This window comes from Pectinophora gossypiella, chromosome 17, assembly GCF_024362695.1.
Source record: "Pectinophora gossypiella chromosome 17, ilPecGoss1.1, whole genome shotgun sequence".
Taxonomy (NCBI): Eukaryota; Metazoa; Arthropoda; class Insecta; order Lepidoptera; family Gelechiidae; genus Pectinophora; species Pectinophora gossypiella.
Window position 1 is genome coordinate 11,612,574 of NC_065420.1, and position 25,576 is coordinate 11,638,149.

Here is a 25,576-nt window from a genome sequence, read left to right on the forward strand (position 1 = left end):
CAGGGGGGGTCAGGGAGTGGGGGGAGGAGCGATTGATCCGCGAGTCAGCTTCCTGCGTTTCATGTCCTGAATGGCAGCCTCCCTCGGTAATCCACTCCCGGCGGACTCAACGAGCAGTGCGCGCGTACGCGTCATTGCAACGCGACCGCCTATCATAGCCGCTGGGTTAAGTAACGATCAGAATTGTACTGTTACTATTTTCATTTATATATCGCTTCATCTTTCATAATGCGCACAGCCAAGGAATGGAATGGGCTGCCGGCGTCGGTGTTTCCTAGCTGTATCTTATAACCTGGAATCCTTTAAATCACGGGTGAACAGGCATTTTCTGGGTAAGCTCGTTCTAACGTCTATCTCTTCTTCTCCTCGTGGAAGAACGAAGTTACTTAAGAGCAAACCCATCTTATTTTAAAAAAAATAACTATACAATAAATATATTATATATATATATATTATATATAATATATATAGTTTTATAGATAGTAGTAGCGTCATCACTAATAGTAGTGTTACTTCACTACTAACCCACTAAGCTACACTTCTTATCGTGTGGGTTGTGAGGTGGAATACCAACCTCATCAACCCTGGTGTCAGGGTTATTACTGAGCCGCCAAAGGCCCCTGACATGGCTCATGTAACGACTACATACTTACATCAGTTAGTAGTAACCGGGACCAACGGCTTAACGTGCCTTCTGAAGCACAGACCATCTTACTTTCGGACAATTAGGTGATCAGCCTTTAATGTCGTAACCAAATTAGAGATCGCAAAGTGATTTTTGTGATATGTCCCCACCGGGATTCGAACCCAACGCTCAACCACTGGACCACGGAGGCCGTTAACACACTACACTACTACTACTTCAGAAATAAATTCATACAAACAAAAAAATAAAGAATAATACGTAAATCAGAATTCGTTTTACTCTGAGAAAGGTGAAACTCTATTTTAATGGAAACCGCATGAAATGATTACCCACTGCACATATATTATAAAGAAGGAATATTTTAATTAGCTTTACCCGCTTTATTTTCAAAAAACCAAATGCTCCTTACATTCTGACGACAATCCGATCACAGACAACCAATTCATATTTTTAAAAACTTGCTTCCATCCCATTCATTAATCATCCTAAATTAATACCATAAACAAGGAAATATAGACACAAAACAAGTAGGTACGAGTATAATGTATCTTCTTCGGCTTTTTGGCGGGAAACGGGAACGGGACAGTTGCTTTCTTCATTGAATAATCTAAATAATTAATACGAAGTGGTGTTTTGTGGTTAATGATCGCATTAAGTTAGTCGGAAGACATTCGCGAGTGTTATTATATCGGAGTATTCAATGAACAAAGTGTATAGATCTGCCTATTTTCGCTTCGTGCCAGGAAGCCGGTTCATAACTTGAAAGTTTATGCGGACTTTTGAGTTAATTCGTTCGGGGTTCGAAGTAGGAGTCTACTCCGAGGGTGGGGGCTTAGGTTTCATCATCATCACCTTTCATCATTTCATTAATCATCAAGAAAAAGAATACGTAAGACATGGCTGTATGGGCATAGTTCCCTTTGCCTTACCCTTCGGGGAAAACCAAAACAAAAAAAATGTATCTTCTTCTTCTTTTAAACTTAATGTCCTCTGCTGTGATTTAGGGCTCGACAACACATTTACACTCTGCACGATCTTTTGTATCATCTGTAGTTTGCTCCCATGCATGACATACCGAGAGTTTTTAGTTCTCGGTCAACTGAAAGTCGCCAGTATCTTTATTCTATCCAATGAGGGACTTTCCATGCTACTTTCCTCAAAAACAATGAGAGCTGTAAAGATGTTTCTTCGTAACCTTCTAATTTAATGGATGTCAAAGAACTTATTTTCTTATGCATTCCCGGTTAAGTGAACTTACTGTTTTCTGTCTTCCAATCAACATTCAGTAAGAACATAAATTACCAAATTTACCTAATATTTGCATTTTGATTTTATCCATATTTAAAAAAAATATATAAATTTGGAATAAAAAGGACTATAAATAGGAAATTCCATAATTTCAGTGTTTTTCGTAGTCGTCTACGTGTGTAGCAAGCGTAGTCGCCGTAGCGCGTTACGAATTCTGGTTTGTGTAAAAACGTATTTTCCTGCTGATCGAATTCTAATTATCTTTCAAAGTGGAAGATTTGTTAAATAGTATTTTACGAATACTTAAACAAATACTGTACTTAAGTATTACAATTATTATTATCGAACATTTCAGCGTAGCAACCGCATTTTAAAACTATATAATAATAAAATGTATAAGTTATTATTACATTTTAACTATAAGTAAGTATGTTTGTTGTATTTCATACAACTCACTCTACGTCACCCTATCGGAGTGGACCGAGCTAAGAGTCCAACAGTCACTAGGCACTTAATAATATACCATTTTAGTCCACACTCAAAATTACCATCAGGTTAACGACCACTGCGGTCGAGTGTTTGAGCGTTGGGCTCATGATCCGGGGGTCCTGGGTTCGATTCCCGGTGGGGACATATCACAAAAGTTACTTTGTAGTCCCTAGTTTGGTTAGGACATTACAAGCTGATCACCTGTTTGTCCGAAAGTAAGACGATCCGTGCTTCTCGGAAGGCACGTTAAGCCGTTGGTCCCGGTTACCTCATGAGTCATGTCCATCCTTTGACGGGTCAATAGTAATCAGTTGGTAATCCACCTCACAACCCATATGATAGAAGAAGAAGACTAATTACGTTACCGTTTCTCCCCTAAATGTTTACAAAACAGATAATGAAATTTATACTATTACGTACCAGCAACCGCCCCACTTATCCATTGACGCGTTCCATATAATTGTGGCATCCGACTTAATTTATCTTTGCCCTCCAGATTAATTTCATATCATTCACGTGAACAAGCGACTATATCATTAGTTTCCGGAAAGGTTTTATTTCATTGCGTATCGGATGCACTTGCAACATGATATATACTACCAACCAGTATCCTATGCTGTGCAAGTGGGTCACGCTGGATATAGGCGAATGTTAAGAAATAAAACTATTACTAAAACAGTATAGTAGGTTATGTATATAGGTTAGGTATATATTATATTTGTAAGTATGTTATATATTTATTTGCATGTATTTATTGGTAAATTGTACTTATAGCTTGTACCCGCAATCTTTCAATTATTATTTTTTTTCATTTTTCCTCTTATGGTTGTCTGGAAGAAATCGCTTTAAGCGATAAGGCCGCCATTTGCCATGTACTTAGTTAAGAGACTTTTTGTAATTATTTCTTTTTATTTTTGTGCAATAAAGTGTATTTGTATTGTATTGTATAATGAAATAATGGCCCCGATTCTTGCAGATACCTCCTAATTTTACTTTAAGTTATACCCGTCATTTTCTTATCCGCCGAAAAGGAAAGGGACGGGTGATTGACAGCTCTTAATTTTAGGAAGAATGAGTAAATGATTGAATAACCCGGGCGAATCAAAAAGGTATGTCGCTGGTATGCAAACCGTTTGACGTGTGCTGTCAACATAATTCTGGCGGGTTATTGGCCAGTGTAAAATTTTAAGACGGTTGTTTTACGATTACCCCTCCCTTTCCTTTTCGGCGGATAAGAAAATGACAGATATAACTTAAAATTAGATGGTGTCCGGTTCTCCGGTTCGGTCTGGTTCGTCCGGTTCGATGGTGGAGAATTGCAAAGCTGAAGTGGCAGTGGGCAGGACACATAGCGAAGAGAACCGATGGCCGCTGGGGCGGAAAGGTTCTAGAATGGCGACCACGTGTCGGACGACGCTCAGTGGGTAGGCCCGCTACAAGGTGGACCGACGATTTGGTGAAGGTCGCGGGAAGCCGCTGGATGCGGGCAGCGCAGGACCGATCGTCGTGGAGATCCTTGGGGGAGGCCTATGCCCAGCAGTGGGCGTCGTACGGCTGATGATGATGATGATGGTGTTTACAGGAATTAGCATCAATTTACTTTTAAAATTATTAATACTATTCCTAACTTTCTCAGTGCTGAGAAATTAATATTCCTACAACTACTTGTTTAACAATACAGTATTATTTTTTAATATTATATTTTGATTATTATATGCCATAGTAGTCGGTATCAAAGCTATAGGAGTTAAAACTACAAAAAAAAACAAACTGTCAAATTGAAATGCCTGTCACATTAATGTCATAATTGTGAGGCTTTTCGGCGGGAAACGGGAACGGGACAGTTGCTTTCTTCATTGAGTAATCTAAATAATTAATACGAAGTGGTGTTTTGTGGTTAATGATCGCATTAAGTTAGTCGTAAGACATTCGCGAGTGTTATTATATTGGAGTATTCAATGAACAAAGTGTATCTGCCTATTTTCGCTTCGTGCTGGGAAGCCGCTTCATAACTCAAAAGTTTATGCGGACTTTTGAGTTAATTCGTTTGGGGTTCGGAGTAGGAGTCTACTCCGAGGGTGGGGGCTTAGGTTTCATCATCATCACCTTTCATCATTTCATTAATCATCAAGAAAAAAAATACGTCAGACATGGCTGTATGGGCATAGTTCCCTTTGCCTTACCCTTCGGGGAAAACCAAAACAAAAAAAAAAAAATCATAATTGTGAGTTGCCAGTTTGCAGGGAATTCCGCAAAGTTCGGGAAACCTCACGTTGATTTCTCACAGGAATGTTTATGCAGTAATCGCAAGTCAAATGCAGACAATTTTTTATTAACAACTATTATTATATTAGAATTACAATATGACAACATGAAGGGAGACAAAAGGCATACCTAACTTATTTCTAATAGTCTTCCAGTAGACTTGTTAATTATTTGTTAATTGTTTACAAATATTTTATTACTGACCTAATTATTTGCTTATGAATTGCACAGCCTCTGTAGTGTTATAGTTAAAGCGTTGGGCTAATTTTTATAAGGAGGGCATTGCGAGCCAAATTAATTGATATAGTAGCGTGATAAATTATGCTTCAAATACATCCCTCCGAATGATTGAGGGGAAACCTGCACCCAGCAGTAGAACGTATATAGGCTGTTTATTTAAGGAAAATAATTTTTATTTGAATAGTTGAAACTCTTTTTTTTATTTCTTTATAATAGATTATTCTCCTCAGAGGGGAATTTGACTTAGATCATTGGGGAATTTGACAAATTGTCATTGGCAAACCCGGTCATAACTGTCAGTTTCATGCTTGGTTTGGTTTTTACTTTGTGTTTTTATTTTATTATTGAGTCTTCGAGCCTGTTTATTTTAGACCGCATTTGCAGGATATAAATAATAATGACCAGTCGAAAGTTGTGGGGTGAGTTCGAGGATGACACTGGAGACGAGAGTGTATTACAGAACGTAAACTTTAACCCTATCATAGAACTGGGTATGCAGAACATCCCCGAGATCCCTATCACAGTGAAATCATCTCCTATTGAGCTGCCGAAACAAAATCTTATCACACACACAATCCAGCTGCACGCGTGTGCAAGACAATTGTCTGCGATACTGGACCAGGCCGAAAACGCAGGCTTTGACAGCACCCGGCTGGATCCGATGAGTTTACCGCCCATCCTACCGGTACCACCCTTGAAATTGGAACACGAAGCTACGCCGCCTATAAACTTCCTTCAGAAACAATACTGCGATTTCTCCCTCGGCAAGGGCCCCGTCATTCTGCCATTCACTCCAGAAAGCCACAAGCGAGCACTCCGCCACTGCGCCGCTTTAGCCATAGGCCAAGTTGGAATCGCCACATGCACCAACACAGCCCTAACTGCAGTTGCCGATGCTTTAGACTTCTATATGACCAACATGTGTAAATTAATGAGAACAGTTGCAGATCGAGAGGCTAGCGGTGTCAGATCTGGATTCCCAGATATTATATCAAAAGTGTTTGCTGAACTAAATGTTGGTAACTTACATGAGTTTTATGAAAACAGAGTAGTGAGGTATCATGCAAGGATGAAGAAGAAATGTGATGATCTTAAGGCTCAGTGTGTGGCTTTAGCAATGGGGGACATTGCTCCTCAGTTAAAACTAGAAGAGGTGCCCGAGCTTCATTTTCCTGCAGCTTTAGATGCATACACTCCATCATTAGAGCCTGGGTTTCAAATGTTGCACAGCTTAGAGCAAGAACAACTGCAGGGTCTAGATCTGCTGGACACGGTAACTACAGATGACATCAAAGTAGAACCTATGGACTTTCCCCAACCTGAAACTACAAAACTCCCTTCCTTATCTCCTAGTGCTAAGAAAAAAAGAAAGTAAACACTATTATTATAACTGTAGTATTTGTATTTATATCCTCTACTTGTTTAATAGCTATCAGATGCCATAAACAGATGCCATTTATATCTGTAAACTTAAAACCCTGTCACACTATCATATGCAAAGTAATAAAAACTGTAATCAAAGTGCAAAGTAATAAAAACCACCCAGCAAAACTTTGGCAGATTCTTATTCTTTTTGTGGTTCAAACTCAAAATGTCATAAAATAAATAATAATAACAGGACAGGTCTTTTGCCATCCAGTCACATATTCAAAGTATTAGTATTCAATGTGACCCTTTCTTCAAATACCATGTGGATGCAAGTTATTCTGATTGCTTGTCATTTGGATATTCAGTGTGTGTTTATATCATCTCATTTATGTACATACATAAACTCACGCCTATTTCCCACTGGGGTAAGCAGTGACTATGGAATTCCATTTGCTTCAATGCAAACATACTTCTCTTGCTTGCTCCATATTCATAGTAGATTGTACTGAACCTTTTCTTTTGTGTTTGTTACTTTATCTTAATAAAATAGAACTGATAATTTTATCTGAGATAATAAATAAAACAAACCATTTAACATAGCACCAAATAATTTATTGACAAATTGCAAAACAAACACCAGATTTAATATAACTGCCGATTGATTATATTTACAAGTAGAGCAAATTGAACAACTCTGATGCCGGACAAATTGTTATTGAAATTGTTATCTATGAATAACATAACTAGGCTCTGCACCCACCAATGTGACAACATGGCGCATTATCGCATAAAACTTCAACTAATTGCATCTTAAATTAGGATATTGTAAGCTTCAATCACATGATTGTCCAAAAAGCAAGATGATTCCGAACTTTGGAGGGCCCGTTAAGCTGTGTGGACCATATTAGACCTTATTTTTGAGATAGAAAAAATATCAATTAGATACAAGTACAGCAATTACAAAAATATAAAAACTTATACCTTAAATTATTGTCTATCTAGTTTTGAATTCAAACGTGTTTGATAATACAGATCAGAGATTCTATAAAGGCCACATTGAAGCAATTAATTTAAAAAACAATATTGCAAGTTGTCAACAAAATGTCACTCAGACACTGTGTCGGTGTAGTATTCTCCATGCTACTTTTTAGGGAAAAATAGGTCAGTGATTTCAGATTTCCCTCCTGCCTTCTGCCCCGCAGTAGTTTGTCTGACGCGATAGACTGCTCTAGGCGCCATCCCACTCGCGTCAGACAACAAAATGTCAAATAGCAATATTACTTTTTTAGATAAATTGCTTCATTGTGGCCTTTTTAACCTCCGAGGAGCGGTATGTTGCGTTAAATAGGCCGAAAGACGTTACAATATACACAAATGAATGCTTTGCTACCAGGCCATGCTATCTGCTGGTGCTAAACCTTTGGTACCTACATTAATATTTAAGGTCACATATTCACAGATGGGATTTCAACAGTTTAAGAAATACAAATATGCCTACAGTTGGTGACTTAAACACTAGATTTCCTGTCCTTCAAAAGTAAAATTATGGCTTGCATTTACCATGTGGACTTAACCACAAATTGCAGTAATTTCATTGCAGATTCACTAGTCTAAAAGGACACTTGACACCTATGAACAACTTAATCATAGTGACTAATTAAATGTAAGAACTTAGATATTATGGAATGAAGATCTTCAACCAATGCAACCCACAAAAAACTATATTATCACCAAGAATTAACAATGGATTTTTTAAGTATTTAAAATTGTTTTCAGAAAAAAAGAAAAATAATACTAAAACCTAGTCATTTAAGACTGCTGTGCAAAGTCATAGGGAATGTAATAAGTAATAACTTAAAAAAACATGTTTGTTTATAGAAAAAATTTGCTAAAGTTGGTACATTGTAAAGCTCAAACCTTACTTAAATGGCACGGTGAGGCAAAATGTTCTCTATGCAGGTTAAATGTTAGGAACAACATATTCTTATTGTACCATGTTTATGTACATAAACATTTGTATTATTTTAAGAGCCAACTCTGTCGCCTTTTTGATACATAAAAATTTGTAGATAGAATATTTTACTGCGCCATGCTAGTGTGGTTTGAGCTTCACTGTCGGTGTTTCAATGTTTTAACTTATTGTACATTAGCTCAAATAGCATTCTCTACTTGGCCAGTAGAAATTACTGGAATAAGAAGGTAAAATACTTGTCTACAGCAGACCATATGAACTAGAGAAAATTATATTTGTTGTGGGTCTCACTAAATCTAAGAGTTAAACTAATACCTACATGCACTATTGGTTTGCTAGACTTATAAAAGCTTATTCAGCTTGTATATTAGTGCATATAAGTAATATTGAAAGTTTTGTACACTGGATGCAATTGATAACATGCATTTCCTAATTACTTCTTCTCTGGTGGAGTGGTCTTCTTTCTTTTAAATAGTAGAATGTGAGGTTCTGGAAAAATATAATCATTCATTACACTGTCGCCAAAATTGACATACCTAAATATATTTACCAGCATCAAACATGGTATCTAAAAAACATAGAGTGGAATAAAGGAAAAGGATGATGAAACACGGTAGGTACCTAAAAATGATATAACAATAACACTTGACCTAGGCCCATGTATTTCATTAGTATACCAATATTTCTTAAAAATATTGAGCTAAATAAAGATAAAAAATCTTCAAGATATCACTTATTTATGCAGTGCAGGCAGGGAGAGAGAGATAGGCAGACACGGACATTATTTACTGATAAATAAACACTTAACACATCATCTGACATAAACAACAATGTCTCCTGAATCCATGTATTATGGATATATATGAAAAATGAGAAATATTCAACAACTTCTCTCAGGTCAAAACTTTTTAATATAGGAATCTTTTGTTTCTTTTTGTATGTCTTATTTCTTATCTGTGTGTTCTCCTATGCAAATAGCTTAGAGCCTCCTATTACATGGGACTTACACATAGCTGGCAATAAGTGGGTGTATATACCATATTATACACCTCTGCCTACTCCTTTGGGGATACGGGTGTGATGTTGTATATTATGTTGGGAAGGGTATTTAAAAAACTTAAAGAAAGCATACCAGGTTGGTGCGTCATGTAGTGTACCCAGCCCTGACTCTGCTGCACACCGATGCTACGCCACTCCTGCTCAGACATCAAGTGATTCTTCGGCACCAACTTCACCATGTCCTTAGGCAACACAACATGCCTGGAAACATTAACAAAAACTTGTTATTACTATGGCTGCATGGCTTTGCCTTTGCCTTTCCCCAAGGGGATCATCATCATCATCATCAATTTATGAGCCACGCTCTTGTCGGTGTAGCATTTTCCATTCCAGTCTATCAAAGGCCAATTCCTTGACTTCCCTATAAGACATGACATTAACCTTTTCTTTAATCTGTTCCATGTAAGCTCTTCTTGGTCTTCCCCTTCCTCTCTTTCCTTCTAGCTTTCCTTCTATGATGTTTTTAATGAATTCGTCGTGTCCCAAGGGGATAAAAACACTTTAATTAAACAGTTTTTTTTTATTATGTATTGTTCAAAGATGGAAAATGATATTTCAATAGAAAAGATATAAAAAATATATTTTTTTAAATTGATTTAAGAGAACCCCAACCTAACCTAATGCCCAATTTTTAGTTTACCTTTATGACTTTTCTATTTTAAAGGTCAAATAATAAATATGTTTTTCTTATTTCAGTAAACATTTAAATGTAGTCAATGTAACAATGAACTGGAATAAGTACCTATATTGTAAATCAATACAATTAATTTATTCAGCTTCAGCCTTCAAGATCAGGGCTTATCAAATTTGCTGCTAATATCATACCTACTCTTTATAGAAAAATAATACATTTTATTTAACTTTAAAACTGAGTAATATCCAAGTGTAAGAGGGTCTGTTTAGTATATTCGGAATAGACCCATTAATTGTATAATAGATAATAAGAATATTCTAGAATCAAATTAAAAAAACTTTCTATTGTGTAAAATTGAAATATAGTACTCAAGACAAAAGTGTGGTTATAATTGATAGAAAATGGTAGTTTAATTACTTAGCTATACATTAATTACAGAGAATGTGAACAAAATTACCTGTATTCGTGCTCCTCATCATAATATTTATCTGAATAGTAAATCTCTCTCGACATGGCACCAGACCCAACCTTCACGTCACGCTTTTATTAAAACAAGTATCCTGTGGTCAGTGGAACTAATCTTTCCCTACAAAGATATATAACACTCCTATCGTGGTCAATATTCAGATGGTGTATTTTTCTCACAATTCGCTAAAAACACAATGAAATCTCAGAAAACATCGAGAAGACAAGAATAAAGAGAAACGTTAAACGAATTTCAAAATTTGAAAATCGAATAGCGTAAATGTTGCCATTTATATATATATATTTTTTTTTTTTTCATAAAAACCGATAATTACCGTAATATTTCTTTATAAATCTGGCTATACACGACGAAAAGTTCTTTTTTGAGGGACTTTCCAGACTACGTTTTCTGATAAATATATAAATGGCGCTGTACAGATATAACGTGGTGGTAACTACCTATTTTATCATTGCTCAGGTAAAAATAATAATAAAAAAGTTTATTTAGGTACATATTATTGGCCCCGATTCCTGCAGACATCTCTTAATTTTACTTTAAGTTATACCTGTCATTTTCTTATCCGCCGAAAAGGAAAGGGACGGATGATTGACAGCTCTTAATTTTAGGAAGAATGAGTAAATAAATGAATAACCCGGGCGAATTTTTAGACGGTTGTTTTAGATTTGTGCTTAAAATTGACGTGTGTTCCATAAATTTTATGCTTGTCGATTACCCGTCCCTTTCCTTTTCGGCGGATAAGAAAATGACAGATATAACCTAAAATAAAATTAGATGGTGTTTACAGGAATTAGCACCAATTTTTCAAAAAATATAATGACATATATAAAACTAATTGTTGCTTGATATTTGGTTCAGATATAATACAACGCCATTTATATTTTATTTGGGGAAAAGTCCCTCGTTTCGTTTTTTTAGTCCCTAAGGACTAAAAAATAAAGACGTTTTAGTAATTAAAAAAATATATTCTATAAAATAATTTTCATTACATTAACCACTAGAGCACACCTCTTCCTATTTTTTAATAATGATCTTTTAAAGGATAAATTAAATAAAAACGGTCCATCGCATAATTCCTAAATGGCTGGAAATTTTAAATATCTGTTGTAACTTCAGCTTTCTGATGGCTGCGCATCAGAAATGTCTGCCTTGGCTTGATCTTTGGACGGAGAATTAGTCCGTGTAGGTTCCTTTTGTTCCGGTCGATGCAAATTGTGAACAAGTTGCGTGTGTCTTCGCAGATGCGAGGCTCGTGACAACCGAAGCCCGCACTCGGAGCACACATGGGGCTTTTCACCGGAATGACTAACGACATGCTGCTTCAGTTGGCTTCGAGTGATAAACATCCGGCCACAAGCGTCGCACTCGAAATTCTTTTCCCCTGTATGGCGCCTGCAAATAGATAGGAAAATCTGCTTACAATTAAAATACTATGAATCTATCAGCAGGTCTATTTTGTAACTTTTGACAGCTTGGTGGACAACGAGTAATTATCAAAGATTAACTTGTAAAAAGTAGCGATGAAACATATTACAATAGTTATCCTTGATTTGACTTTGGATACATTTACCAGACATTCTTTATGGATACATGTCTTTTCTGTACTTGGTTCTGGTATATGGCAGTAATAGCTGCCTATGCTACAACGACCGGTTGCCATAAACCATAAAGTTGAAGTTGAACAAATATTCATATTGGCATTTGCATATAGTATTCAGCTAATATTTAGACCATGTTTAAAATATAAAGCACATTAGGGTGCTGGTTAACTTGGTATTTACCGAACATGGTACTGCAGATGGCCAAAAGTACGAAAACTTCGAGGGCATAACGTACAGCAATATGGCGTATGCCCTGTATGCTTACGCATATGTGCACTAAGTCCTGACGAATGAGCAAATGTTGCTTCACATTCTGTACATTTCAGTGGCTTTTCCCCCTGAAATTAAAATAGCATGAAATATAATCAAGCATACACACATGCAAATATACAGGCTGTTAAGACACTGTAAAGAATAAAAAAATAAAATGTCTTACTGTGTGAATTCTTAAATGTATTTTAAGATTCTGTGCCAATGTAAAAGTTTTACTGCAATGTGGACATGAAAATGGTCTCTCTCCAGAATGTATTCTCAAATGTGTTTTTAAACGAAACCTGAAATACCGAAGAAACTATTAGTACCTGTAATAAAACACAATAACTACTTTAAAGGATACATAAAGACATAAACCTTGAAGACATAATTTTTCCACATGTAAAACATTGCTGCTTTTCAGTTTTTCTATGAGTTCTTACTTTTATTTCAGTTCTATCTTCAGATGATGTCGGAAAATCCTTCAGTACTGATACATTTTCACTAGTAGTTGAATGCTTTGACTCTTCCTCTATGAAATTATGTTCACTATTTTCATTTTTAGGTAATACACATAAAGTATCTTCGATTTTTATTTCGTCTTTAGTTTTGGTGTCTTGTGGTAATAATAATGCTTTAAGTTTTTTATCAGAAGTTTCACACTGTTGAACAAATTCTATACAGCAATCTAATTTACGTTCACATTTTCTACATATTGTACTCGGTAAACCATCATTTATATGTATCTGAAAAAAAAAAACTTTTAACTTACAACTTTTCCCTAGATACAGCTTTACACTGTTACTTACGAATTTATTCATACTTTGTTATAGTTTAGAATGTATTTTTCTTCAATTTATCAATTATTCAATGCGTAGATAGAGTAAAATTAAACTGTACTTACTTGAATATTAGCTAATGACATTATTTTTGAAGCTAGTGTTACTGAATAACTTTCTTCAAATATATATAACATCATTCCTTTTTTTAAACAGATTCTACACTTATCTTTAGACATGTTCTAGAAAAAAATATATAGTATAATTTATTTTCAACACAATACGATAAAATAAACAAAACAACGTAATCACAAAATGCACAAAAACTCAAAAAGTAAACAATATTTGACAGTTGAATTTTTAAACATTTTAGATTAGATTTTTGGCGTAGTTCAGGGACTTTTCAGCCACATTTAAACTTTATAAGCACTAAAGTGTTTATAAGAAATAAAAAAACCGGTATTATTGAATGACATACAAATAACACCGCCACTTTTCCTATACCTGTTCTCCTCTTCCTCCCCTCCTTGTCCACTTGAAAATTCAAATTCGAAAAGTCACAAGAGTTCAAGGTCAAAAAACAAGTTCAACAGGTTGATTTAATCAAATAATATTACCTACTTGCTTGGTGTAATTCCACTTGTTGTGTAAAGAGTTATTTAATAATTATGTCTCCCATAAAGTTGTACCACTTCCCAGTGAGCGGCCCATCGCGGGGCGCACTATTGGCTGTTAGAGCGATTGGCGTACCGGTAGAGATCAAGATTGTCGATTTATTCAAAAAGGAGCAATTACAAGACAATTTCTTGAAAATAAACCCTCAACATTGTGTCCCTACTCTCGACGACGGCGGGTTTGTGATATGGGAAAGCCGTGCTATAGCTTGCTATTTGGCTGATAAGTATGGGAAAGATGATCAGCTATATCCCAAGGATTTAAAGAAGCGGGCGGTAGTCGACCAGCGCCTATTCTTTGATGCCTCATCATTGTATGTGAAGATTAGAGCTATCTGTGTAAGTTTCTATGACTTGTAATGTACGACAATAACTTTATGGAAGTTTTAGCAGGTAGGTACAATAAGGTACGGATTAACCGAATGATAATGCTTTTATTGTTAGTTAACTTACACAAAAAAGTTTGAAATGTAACTAGATCTTTTATTTTATTGTCAGTATCCCCAGTATTTTTTTAATTTATGAAAGTTGAATTCTATTTGTAACCATAACTTTTATTTTCAGTTTCCGATTCTGTTCCTTGGTGAGACTGAGATCAAGCAATCACAGAAGGATGACCTGAACAACACTCTGGGATTTCTAGATCAATTCCTGAGCCAGAGTAAATGGGTGGCCGGTGACAACTTCACCATTGCTGACACATCCATCTACTCTTCACTATCTAGCATTCTTGTAAGGATCTATTTCCCTTATGAAAAGGCAGTAGCTTTGGAAATAAACTTTCATTGTACTATAAGGATTAACCCTTAAAAAAATAAATTAAGTGAACTATAAACCATGAAGAATATTAGAGATATCTGTACCACTGCTGGTTGGAAGATTAGGAATTGGCTGGAGTGATCAAATTATAAACAATAATATTAATTATAATTGTATAATTCAAATTAGTCATTGTTTGATTTTAAAGTACTTCATTTTATATTGCAGGCTGTAGGCTGGGATATTTCAGCCTTCACAAATATTCAGCGCTGGGTGAAAGACTGTGCCACTCTACCAGGCTACGAAGAAAACGAAGAAGGAGCCAAGAAGTTTGGAGAAGCAGTGAAGAAGAACCTTAAGTCATAATTAATTCAAACACCAGTGCTGTTACAAATATAACATTTTTATTTTTATACTCAAGTTAAACTTATAAATATGATAAAAGTTGCCTTAATACAACAAACTCTCATTACTTTTATCTGTGGAACTTCAACACACGTTGTAGTTCATTCCTCACTCTCCTTGTCACCACGATGTCATGACGAAATCCATACTTTGCCATTATACCTACAACTTCACTTGGAATGTTATCTTCAATCAATAATAAGTAAAAGGTGCCATTGTCAGCAAGCTTCTTTGGTATCAAACTGAGCAAGCGGTCAGTCACTTCGCGGCCCTTTACCCCGCCCGCCCAACTCGCAGTAATGTCTGTGCCCCCGCATTCTTCTGATTCTGTTACCACATACGGTGGATTAAATATAATGATATCAAATTTCTTGTCCGTAAAAGCTGTTGCTAAATCCATATTGACAGCATCCAAAACCACCTTGTTGTAAGTAGCTGTTGCTTTTGACATTACACAGGCTTTAAAATTGATGTCTGTACTAAGACAGAGTGCTCCAGGAAACGCCATTCCAAGTGCAGTGATCACCACACCACTTCCAGAGCCCACTTCTAGACAAAATGTGGGGTTTTTAGCCTTTAAATATTCTAAGTCCTTTTCTAAGGCATCAATTAATAGGAAACTGTCTTCAGCAGGCTCATAAACGTGATCAAAGTCAGCCTTGTCTATATGGTTCTGGTATGGAGTTTCCATCTTCATGTTATGTGCTGGAGAGTCACAAATTGTGTATATGTGAAGCTGAGTATGCTTATTAGTTGATGCTCCCCCTGTCAGAGACTCCACTAGTGCCCTGCTCCGGCTCCTGGGGTAACTGTGTGAGGACTGCTGGTCTGACACTCTTTTCCTTGCTTATCATTCGTCGTATTTCATTCAGTCTATCCTGAAAAGATCATATTACTGATTGTATTCAATAACCCAAGTTAAAGAGATTTGTTGAAAGTTGGAAGTCCAAATGTCCTTTTAAAATCTAAACCCCATTGTCTATTGTGGCTGGAAATCTCAACCAGAAACTACTTAGAAAAATGACTTTTTTGCTGTAACGTAAAAATATTTTCCTAGAATAGACAATTAATAAAAAAACTTACTTGTGAGGCCTGAAGAACATTGAGGACCACAGTTACTTTGTGCTTACAAGCAATGAGTTTCTTGACATACGGATCCAAATCCGGGTGGTTGTTCAGGGCTTCCCGTACTTTCTGCAACTCCTCATTCAATGAGTCTATTTGCTGCTTCAATTCTAATTGAGATATCCTGAAAAAGGTAAGCACTTATTTTTCATACTTAATTTATCAGTAATCAAGTTGTATGAGACAACTAAGGTTGATATAAGCCTCCTCTTTCTTACTCTTATTGGTTACAAACCAATAGTAACAAAACGAAATCTCCAACTTTTATTAAATACATGTTTCTACTGTTTAGAAGAATAATTCGGCGAGACATTGATTGTAGGGAGATACAATTATTAAATAAACGTCCGTAGTACCTGGTGGCTCTAACTCTGTCGTCTAGGGTGTCAACTGTAGGCTTTAGCAGACCTAAAAGCCCCTCGGCTAACGTGTCTCGTGTCGGATTATCGCACAGATTACCAGTGTTCTCGTCCGCGGATGTCGTTGTACTTTCCGTGTCGTCCATCTCGTAATACTCGTACTAACCTATTCACCCATTTTGTTTCTAAACACAGGAATATCTAAATTCTGGTAGTTTTGTTGAATATTTAACTAACTTTTGTAGATTTCTGTATGCTGAACATTCACATTCACGGATTTTTTGAGAATTGACACTAATTGACATTTTTTTTTTTTTTTTTTGGTTTGGTTTTCCCCGAAGGGTAAGGCAAAGGGAACTATGCCCATACAGCCATGTCTGACGTATTTTTTTTCTTGATGATTAATGAAATGATGAAAGGTGATGATGATGAAACCTAAGCCCCCACCCTCGGAGTAGACTCCTACTCCGAACCCCAAACGAATTAACTCAAAAGTCCGCATAAACTTTTGAGTTATGAAGCGGCTTCCTGACACGAAGCGAAAATAGGCAGATACACTTTGTTTATTGAATACTCCAATATAATAACACTCGCGAATGTCTTCCGACTAACTTAATGCGATCATTAACCACAAAACACCACTTCGTATTAATTATTTAGATTATTCAATGAAGAAAGCAACTGTCCCGTTCCCGCCTCCCGCCAAAAAGCCACACTAATTGACAGTTGTGACAGTTCGTTAACTAACAGTTGGTAGCACTGTGGGGTCTAAAATTATGGCAGCGTTCATTTTCAAAAATGCTATTGGGCACAGGCCTCCCTTCAATCGACGAAGGGAAACATACTCCACCACGCTGCTACACTTCGAGTTGGTGGATGTGTTGTACGCACGTAGTGGGACGTACATTTACGGAAACGAAAACGACCCGAGAGGACTTGACAGATGTGTCCGCTGAATCAAAGAGAGAAGCACTGAGCAGTGAAGCGGAAAAGAGCAGAGAACAGCGGGTGGAGCCGTTGAGCGGAGAGCAGCAGGTGGAGCTGTGAAGCGGAGAAGAGCGGACCAAGAAGCGGAGGTAAGTAAAAGAATCATGCTTTATGTGCTATATTTTATTTTCTACATTTATGGTTTCAAGCCAGACATGGCAAGTTTATTTCAAATATTTACTTAAATTTATGAAACGATTTGTGTATATTTAACAATAAATAATATATAATAGTTCGCCTAAAATTGAGCAAATTTGCGATAAGTATCGTTCTTTCAGTCCTCAATAATTACTGTTATGAATATATTGTTCAACTTGCAAAATTAAGTAATAGGTAACTATATAATGATCTAAGATTTATTTTCATTTATTCAACAATTGGACGTGTAATTTTGCATAGGTTTAAAAACGCTTAAAATAAGTTTCAAAGCTTAAAAAAACGAAATTCAATATATTATTATTAGAAAGATTTAACTAACTGTGATTTGTGTTTGAGTGAAACTAGTTTTCTTTAACGACTAGAGGACTAATCAAAATATTTTTTTTTCATTAAATACTTTAAGCCTCTGTGGTCTAGTGGTTAGAGCGTTAGGCTCACGATCTGGAGGTCCGGGTTCGATTCCCGATGGGGAAATTGTCGAAATCACTTTGTGAGACTGTCCTTTGTTTGGTAAGGACTTTTCAGGCTTGAATCACCTAATTGTCCGAAAAAGTAAGATGATTCCGTGTTTCGGAGGACACGTTAAGCCGTTGGTCCCGGCTATTAGCCGTAAAAACACCTCCACCAACCCGCATTGGAGCAGCGTGGTGGAGTATGCTCCATACCCCCTCCGGTTGATTGAGGGGAGGCCTGTGCCCAGCAGTGGGACGTATATAGGCTATTTATGTTATGTTATGTTAAATACTTTAAGAATGTCTTAGTGAACACCTAAATTAAAAGATATTTAAAATTATAATAATGCGTCATTAACCGCTTTTACCATAAACTGCATTGTTTTGATCAGAACATTGTATTGACGGTACAGTCTGATAAAGAAACGGAGAATATTGTCGTGGAAACTATATCTTTAGATCTGAATTTTGCATTCTTTCAGTTTTCTTGTTTAATTACCATATTTTCTGTCAACCTGTATTATGCTCCACTTCTATCATTAACAAACACTGTATCTTTGTCTTCTAATTCCACAGTATATTACTATCTACCTACCTATTTCTAGTTCTTATTTTTCTTCTATATAAATCTTTTATAATAATGTTCCCTATTATAATCTATACACTATTAACAGTGAAGGTAAAAAAGTCTGTACAATGACGTAATTCTAATGTTTATGAATCGCTAAGTAGGAATTTGACAGGGTAGTGAACCACACTAGCTAAGGTGCCCTCTATCTCTGTAGTTAAACGACTTTTAGTAGTAAAATTAACAAGAATGGATAACACCCCGCGTGACAATAAAAAAAAGTCGTAATAATAGTTCACTTTTACATAGAATCAGTAAGCGCGCGCATTTGTTCTTTCACGTGTGATTCCATATCGGCGAAGTCTTTGAGGATATCTTCTATCATTTCTACTAAGATTGAAGGCCACTGCAATTCTAAGGCTCGCAATCTCTGAGCGGCGCCACAAGCTAGTTCTATTGCATGGCTCAATTGTCCGCGACCTCTTACACGCCAACTCATGTCCTCCTGCGAAATATATAATTACAAATGTTGTTTCACATAGCCAAATGCATTTTGTGCGTATTGGGTATCTTACTTTGACTGAACAGAAGTCATCGTTTCTACAAAATCTTACCTGTGAGACGTGTCCTTTCTTATACTGCAAAGCTTCTTTGGCTATGACATCCCTGAGTGCAGGGTCTGCAGCCCTGAGCCAAGCTTTGGCGCTGATGGAACTGTTTCCACTCCTGCCTAACCTCGCTAGCAGAGGTTGCAGTGGAGCATCAGGTAAAGCCCTCAGCACGATGTCACTAAGCCCGTAGTAATTCATGTTCGCGGATTTAATTTCATCTTCAGTTACCTTTACAAGAAATTGAACTGTTAATACTTAACCATAGGGCTTTAGCTTAACGTTTCACATATAGACTTCGCATAACAAATCACTCTCTGTTAAAAAGTGTCCGCGTCGCAACTTGTCACAAGGAACGTCGCGTGACGACACTGTACAACCGATATTGAACTTCATTTGAACAGCCATAACATCTAATTTTGAAAGAACTAACTTATACTGTTTACATAACTCCAAGTAAACGTATTTACAACACGGTTCGGACGCTTTTTTATAAAAACTCCTAAGCGAATTTGGTTTCTATCTATTCAACATTAGATTTAAAATTACCATTTCATCATTGATCTCTTTCAACCCCCAGTGAGCTAGTCTGTAAACAGCATACTCTCTCCAAATTTTTGCATGTATTGGGTTTCCTTCTGGCATTATGCTTAATCCAGTAATACCTCTTAGTTCTGCCAAAGCATGCAGTTGGCCCAGCCACTGCAAGCCAGTTGCACGGAAAGATATGTGGGTCACGTTTGGAAACCTGTAATTGTCGAAAAGTTACTTTTTCTAGTGTTGAAAAATATATTAGAATACAAAAGTTAAATAAATGCTAGCTTCTCTTTAAATTAAAGCTATCCCAAAAGTTGCACATATAATTACTTACTTTGTTTTCAATTCGGGCAAGGATTGCGCGACTGCGTTAAAGTGGACATAGTGGAAAGCAGCTCGAGTGACAGTTCGAGCTCGCTCCCATTCCCAGTCTCTAGCAAGCCTACGCACCGCTCCTGCTCCCCAGGCACTCACCACTCCGTCACAAACTTCCACCAAGTAATCAACTCCTTAAACCAAAGTAATATTATTGTAATACTCCTAATTATGGAAATAAGCAGCCAAATACGCTATGAACTTAGGCAATTAGAATTAAATGAACTCATTGCAATTAAACTGCGGATTGGTGAATATAATTCACCTCAAGCCGGGACAGCCCTGTTCGGTTTTTAAATCATTTATAATTTTTGACTTACCTTGTTCCCTATCTTTAGTTACAGGCACTACTGGCTTTGGAACAGGTTCAGACGACTTCAAACTAGCCAAACTTTTTCCAGACTTTACAACTCTGGCAGTCGATGCTCTATTCGCAGAAGAAGCCCGTTCGTTTCTCCTGGCAATGGTTGCACTTCTAATATTTCTATTACTTATTCTACTATTCACAGAGCCTTCTCGCCGTAATATTTTATTGTTCTGGTCACTCCCTGATGTCGATGAGGTTGTAACTGATCCAACATTTGTACTGCCCGATATGTTGCTAGCGTTTTCACTATTATCCGAGATTTTTGCATTCGGTTTAGCTCTGCGGCTTTCAGGATCGCAAACTGATTTAGATCGTATCGAACTAAAATGTTCCCTTCTTCTTAAGGAGGACGGAGCTCGACGGAACTGTCTCTTATTATTAGCTTCATCTTCACTGTCACTAGTTGAGGAAGGCAAAGAACTAAACGAAGAATCTACTATTGGTTCTACACTAGAAATACTCTCCCACCTCTTTAATACGGGTTCAGTACCATCAGATAGTTTTACGTTTTCTAATGAAGATATTATGGGAAGTAGTATAGGCGGTAATCTCAGGTCACTGCTAGTTGATGTGGAGTGTGAAGCGTCTGTATCTTGGGAAGCACTCCTTTCGGAAAAATTTACTCGTCTTTCATTGATAGGCTTGCGAGCAGTGGAACTTCTTTGCAGTTTACGTATTGGTGACTTTTTAGGAACACATTCAGAAGTCTTTGTATTTGTGTCACTGTTGTTCTTGCAGTCTGAATCTTCAGCTTCGTGCTGCAAAGAAACTACAACATCAGGTAGCGCTGCAATTTCCGCTGCTTGTATAGCTCCATTTGGAGATAACATTGTTGATGCCTCAAGCACAAATTCTTTTTCATTTTCTACACTTTTGACTGGTGTGTTGGTACTTGTAGATGTAAAACATTTATTTTCTGACCTGTTGAAATTCCAAAATCATAGATTTAAAGAACAAAATGTCAAATTATTCCTTAAAAGAGGCTTAATAAAGTTCGGTAGGTTAATATTAAGAAAATTACCTTAGTAGTTCCCAATTTGTTCGCGCGTTGTTGATGATTTGATCACGACGAGCGGCTTGCTGCTCTGTACCTCCGAGAGCACAGTAAGCTGCATGTGCCGCTTCTTTATTACTTCGCCAAGCCATTGCAGCAGTACGAACCTGAGACAAATACATCGATTTTATTATGTAATCGTCTGTACGAACTGGCTTTAAAAGGCTACTTCTTTTGCTAAACGTGAATATTTAACAAAAAAAAAACACTTCAAACTAGATCCCACCTGCTGCTTAATAAGAAATCTAGGCCGGACAGAAATTAGAAGGACATAATTATTACTGAGACAGGTTTCTGCTAAACGAATGAAACACTTACTTGATCAGTGACATGCATATTCGTTAGAGTGAGTAGATTCGGTAAATAGGATACGAGGAAAGGCGTGCAGTCGCCTCCTAAAGCAACAGGATTTCCATCTAATGAAACTTCGATAAGAGAAGTAACTTCAGAAAGTGTCGACATATCTTCTACGCTGTAAAGAGAATCAAAATCAATAACTGTTTCTTTTTCGTTAATTTGTTGTAAATAATATGTACCTATTACAAAATAGGTACCATACTAACCTTTGTAAATCGTTATTTCCTAAATAAAGTTTCTGTAACTTTGGTGTGTGCTGAAATCCTAGTAGTTTTCTCAGACGGTTTCTTTTAAGATTTAATTCTCTTAGCGAAACAAGTCCTTGAAGATCCGTTGCCCCTATACATTTAATTTGGTTTCCAGCAAGGTTAAGAACCTTCAATTCGTTTAAGTTTGATAGACCGCCTACTTTACTGATTCTGTTCCCATGTAAATCCAATACTTCTAGTTTCACAAGATTTGATAAACCCTCTATTCTTTTAATCCTGTAATTAATTCACATTTTCAGGTTACGCCATGAATAATATTTGGTCATAACTAGTTTTATATTCAATTACTTACCTATTCTTGCCCATGAGAAGAACCCTCACACTAAAGAGTCTTTCCAGTGACGTAATCTTGTCGATTTGATTGTCATAGACATCTAAAAATACTAGTTTGCCAAGATCAAGAGGGGACAACCCTGATAAACTGTTGATTAAATTATGCTGAAGAGACAACAATCTCAGCCCCGGTTCTCCTACTATGTGGGGGATCGATGACAGGCCTCTTCTGCAATCGATAAAAGTTGAATCATCAGTGCCGTGGAAACCGATCCATTAATTTTCACTTTGTCACGGTTATCGCTATGTATAAATATATATACCTGTCGAGAGTGATTCTGTCTGGTAAGCGGTCTTTTTCTTGCGGTGTCCTAGATAACTGAACTTTGCCTTCACCAACAGCTTGCAAATTAATCGTTTCATCTCTAACGTCATCTTTGGGGACGTAATCATTGCTGTAATTAAGTTGCAGTATTAAATACTGTAAAATTATAAATTTTGTTGCTTTTAGACATGTATGTTACGGCAATTAATATTTTTATTACTTTCCACCTCAATATAATCATGACTGTAGCATGATACAGCAGTGGTATCTCACCCAGAAAGTATGGTGTGAGAGCGTTGAGCAAATGCTGCTCTAGGGTCAGCAATTGCAGGGCGAATCTGAAGGAACAAGCGTCCATCGCCTGCACCCTGCTCCACTCGTGGCCCTCCCGTATCGAGGGACTGCGCTGAACGACCTCTAGTACGAAACGCTATCTTCCTCACCTACACAAAAAAAAAATATAAAAAAAACAAAAAAAAAATGTCTAGTATAATAGTCTCACGGAGCATGTAGGTGTAGTCGAAAAAAATAAAGGATATTATTGAAAGAAAAAATAAACTTGATTGAAAAGGTCATAAAAAAATTTAGTAAATACTTGAAATAGGTAGTTATTCGAGCGCAATTTTATGTGTAGCATATTACAGGTGACTATACATTTAATTAAACTGTAAAGTTTGTTACTTAAATGTAATAAAATAGAACATAGAAGGACTTATGTAAAAGTAATTATATATTCACATATGCAAGTACTTACGTTCCCGCGGTTGTATGTGATAGGCATTAGTTTATTATTTTTTTATAACAACTAAAGTACAAAAATGTTATACTACTGGCCCCATTTGATACACCATTATTTTTATAAAAATAAATTCGTACAAAAGGCAGTTTTGGTCCATTTTTATCAGTTGTCGGTTGCTAAGTGACAATATAAACGACCTCAATTCATATTTAATGAGCATTAATTTAAGTTAGCTTACTATTGAAAATTAATTTAAAATATTTCATTTGTAAAGATTTTCGGTGGTGGTGCTTAAGTGCATATTTTGTCGAGCCTACACCATTTCTTTTATTTCTAATAAATTAAACCACAACGTTCTTATTATTGTGAACGCACTTTTAAAATTAATTTTGTTATGTTGCCTACATTACATATCTGTCAAACCTATGCGCAAAAAAAAAATAAACAAAACAGCATCAAGAAAATTCTCGCAGAAGTCGGAACAGAAGAAGAAATTAAACATAAAAACAATAATAAAACAATGTGGAAATTTTAAAAAATTGTGATTTCTGAGTTATATGCATGAGTAGAAAAATAGTATCGTTTCGAATTCTCAAAAAGCTTTTGTCCGGACTTTCACCTTTCGGATACAAGATGGTACGATATTTTCAGAATCCTTTTGAGGACTTTAGGCCGGATGCTGTGGTTGCAGTAGATAAAGTGGAAATATCCCATCACATTGACGACTACATAAAGAATACTGTCAAACGGCTGGTGCCTTCGCACAAGAATGTCGAAGGTGGACTTTACGTCGGCATTACCGGTGTTGCTTACATGTTCTATTACTTGGCCAAGAACCCTCTTTTCTCCGAAAATAAAAAAAATTACCTCGAGAAAGGAATGGAGTATCTAAAGCCTGCTTTAGAGACGTCTGCCGGTGATAGAACTTCGTTCCTGCTCGGCGACGCCGGCACATACGCTCTTGCCGCGGCACTGTTTAAGGAAATGGGAGACGACCAGTATATAGAATCGGTCAAAGCCTACAAGTCTCTATACAACTCGTACTTACACCCAAAATTCCTGAAATGTGGTGGTGACGAGCTGTTTGTTGGTAGATCTGGGTACATCGCAGGCGCGCTTTGGATGCGGCGGGAACTGAAAACAGAAGTTCTTACGAATGGAGAACTTTACAAAATCTGTGACATGATTGTGGCAAATGGTAGGGAATATTCCAAGAAGCACAAAAGCCCGTGTCCCTTGATGTACCATTACTATAACACTGAATATCTTGGTGCAGCCCATGGTGTCAGTTATATACTGCAGATATTGTTGACGGTACCAGGCTATTTGGAGTTTAATAAGTCGGCAGCAGCAGACATCAAAGCAAGCACCGAATTTATTGTTTCACTGCAAACCGATGAAGGTAATTGGCCATGTTGTATGGAGGAGATAGGCCTGAGCGACCATAAGTTGGTTCACTGGTGCCATGGTGCACCGGGTACAATCTATCTCATGGCCAAAGCATTCCTTGTATTTAAGGACCAAAAGTTCTTAGATGCCTGTATTAGAGCTGGTGAGATTGTCTGGCGCAAGGGATTACTTCGTAAGGGCCCCGGCCTGTGCCACGGTGTGGCTGGCAATGGCTATGTATTCATGCTGCTTTATCGGTTGACAAGAGATAATAAGTACTTATACCGAGCTAAAATGTTTGCTGACTTTTTGAACAGCGACGAGTTCCTACGAGATGCTCGGCTGCCAGATAACCCGGAGAGCTTGTATGAAGGTACAGCTGGAACTGTGTGCTTCCTTGCAGACCTTTTAGTGCCTGACAAAGCTGAATTTCCTTTCCAGGATGTTTTCACTACTTATGATAAACTGTAATGTCTTCACTGTTGTAATAAATTGTGTACCAGTTTGATTGATATTAATAAAAGTGTTTGTTTTCAATCTTTTTCTTTTCTCTAATAGGTAGCAATTTACATGTCATGCGTCATTTTGAATATAAAATGATCTGTTGACAATAATCACGGCATTTTACTTATCAAATCCAATCTTTGTGTCACTTGCGCGTTAGACTGAATCAATAGGTTTCCATTATACTCCTGACCACCATGAATTTGTCTAGTTTCAACATATTTTTTTCGATTTTATTCCCGCCAGATATAACT

At 36.8% G+C, this 25,576-nt stretch overlaps 8 protein-coding genes across 8 annotated transcripts; 3 read left to right on the forward strand and 5 right to left on the reverse strand.

Moving 5' to 3' along the window:
* Positions 1-5,182: 5,182 nt before the first annotated feature.
* Positions 5,183-6,278, forward strand: LOC126374197 (uncharacterized). The gene has a single exon (XM_050020700.1). It carries the CDS (start codon positions 5,286-5,288, stop codon positions 6,261-6,263), a length of 978 nt encoding a protein of 325 aa, XP_049876657.1. The 5' UTR covers positions 5,183-5,285; the 3' UTR covers positions 6,264-6,278.
* A 568-nt stretch (positions 6,279-6,846) lies between these two features.
* On the reverse strand, positions 6,847-10,647 carry LOC126374243 (cyclin-dependent kinases regulatory subunit). Its single transcript, XM_050020756.1, has 3 exons — positions 10,379-10,647; positions 9,361-9,488; positions 6,847-8,717 (listed from the first exon to the last, which is right to left on the reverse strand). The coding sequence occupies exons 1-3, from the start codon at positions 10,432-10,434 to the stop codon at positions 8,662-8,664; spliced, it is 240 nt and encodes a 79-aa protein (XP_049876713.1). The 5' UTR covers positions 10,435-10,647; the 3' UTR covers positions 6,847-8,661.
* Positions 10,648-11,376: 729 nt separating this feature from the next.
* On the reverse strand, positions 11,377-13,379 carry LOC126374193 (zinc finger protein 695-like). Its single transcript, XM_050020693.1, has 5 exons — positions 13,163-13,379; positions 12,637-13,004; positions 12,443-12,560; positions 12,187-12,344; positions 11,377-11,797 (listed from the first exon to the last, which is right to left on the reverse strand). The coding sequence occupies exons 1-5, from the start codon at positions 13,274-13,276 to the stop codon at positions 11,518-11,520; spliced, it is 1,038 nt and encodes a 345-aa protein (XP_049876650.1). The 5' UTR covers positions 13,277-13,379; the 3' UTR covers positions 11,377-11,517.
* A 161-nt stretch (positions 13,380-13,540) lies between these two features.
* On the forward strand, positions 13,541-14,939 carry LOC126374222 (glutathione S-transferase 1-like). Its single transcript, XM_050020730.1, has 3 exons — positions 13,541-14,050; positions 14,276-14,443; positions 14,699-14,939. The coding sequence occupies exons 1-3, from the start codon at positions 13,706-13,708 to the stop codon at positions 14,834-14,836; spliced, it is 651 nt and encodes a 216-aa protein (XP_049876687.1). The 5' UTR covers positions 13,541-13,705; the 3' UTR covers positions 14,837-14,939.
* Positions 14,855-15,572, reverse strand: LOC126374224 (methyltransferase N6AMT1). The gene has a single exon (XM_050020732.1). It carries the CDS (start codon positions 15,570-15,572, stop codon positions 14,946-14,948), a length of 627 nt encoding a protein of 208 aa, XP_049876689.1. The 3' UTR covers positions 14,855-14,945.
* Positions 15,573-15,612: 40 nt separating this feature from the next.
* Positions 15,613-16,661, reverse strand: LOC126374240 (SNAPIN protein homolog). Its single transcript, XM_050020750.1, has 3 exons — positions 16,357-16,661; positions 15,959-16,124; positions 15,613-15,753 (listed from the first exon to the last, which is right to left on the reverse strand). The coding sequence occupies exons 1-3, from the start codon at positions 16,503-16,505 to the stop codon at positions 15,625-15,627; spliced, it is 444 nt and encodes a 147-aa protein (XP_049876707.1). The 5' UTR covers positions 16,506-16,661; the 3' UTR covers positions 15,613-15,624.
* A 2,165-nt stretch (positions 16,662-18,826) lies between these two features.
* LOC126374148 (leucine-rich repeat-containing protein 49) lies at positions 18,827-23,471 on the reverse strand. Its single transcript, XM_050020617.1, has 12 exons — positions 23,445-23,471; positions 22,964-23,133; positions 22,689-22,820; positions 22,385-22,594; positions 22,030-22,308; positions 21,785-21,938; positions 21,434-21,573; positions 20,366-21,333; positions 20,005-20,179; positions 19,683-19,881; positions 19,140-19,364; positions 18,827-19,030 (listed from the first exon to the last, which is right to left on the reverse strand). Exons 1-12 carry the CDS (start codon positions 23,469-23,471, stop codon positions 18,827-18,829), a joined length of 2,883 nt encoding a protein of 960 aa, XP_049876574.1.
* A 380-nt stretch (positions 23,472-23,851) lies between these two features.
* LOC126374185 (lanC-like protein 3) lies at positions 23,852-25,355 on the forward strand. Its single transcript, XM_050020680.1, has one exon. It carries the CDS (start codon positions 23,991-23,993, stop codon positions 25,287-25,289), a length of 1,299 nt encoding a protein of 432 aa, XP_049876637.1. The 5' UTR covers positions 23,852-23,990; the 3' UTR covers positions 25,290-25,355.
* Positions 25,356-25,576: the final 221 nt, after the last annotated feature.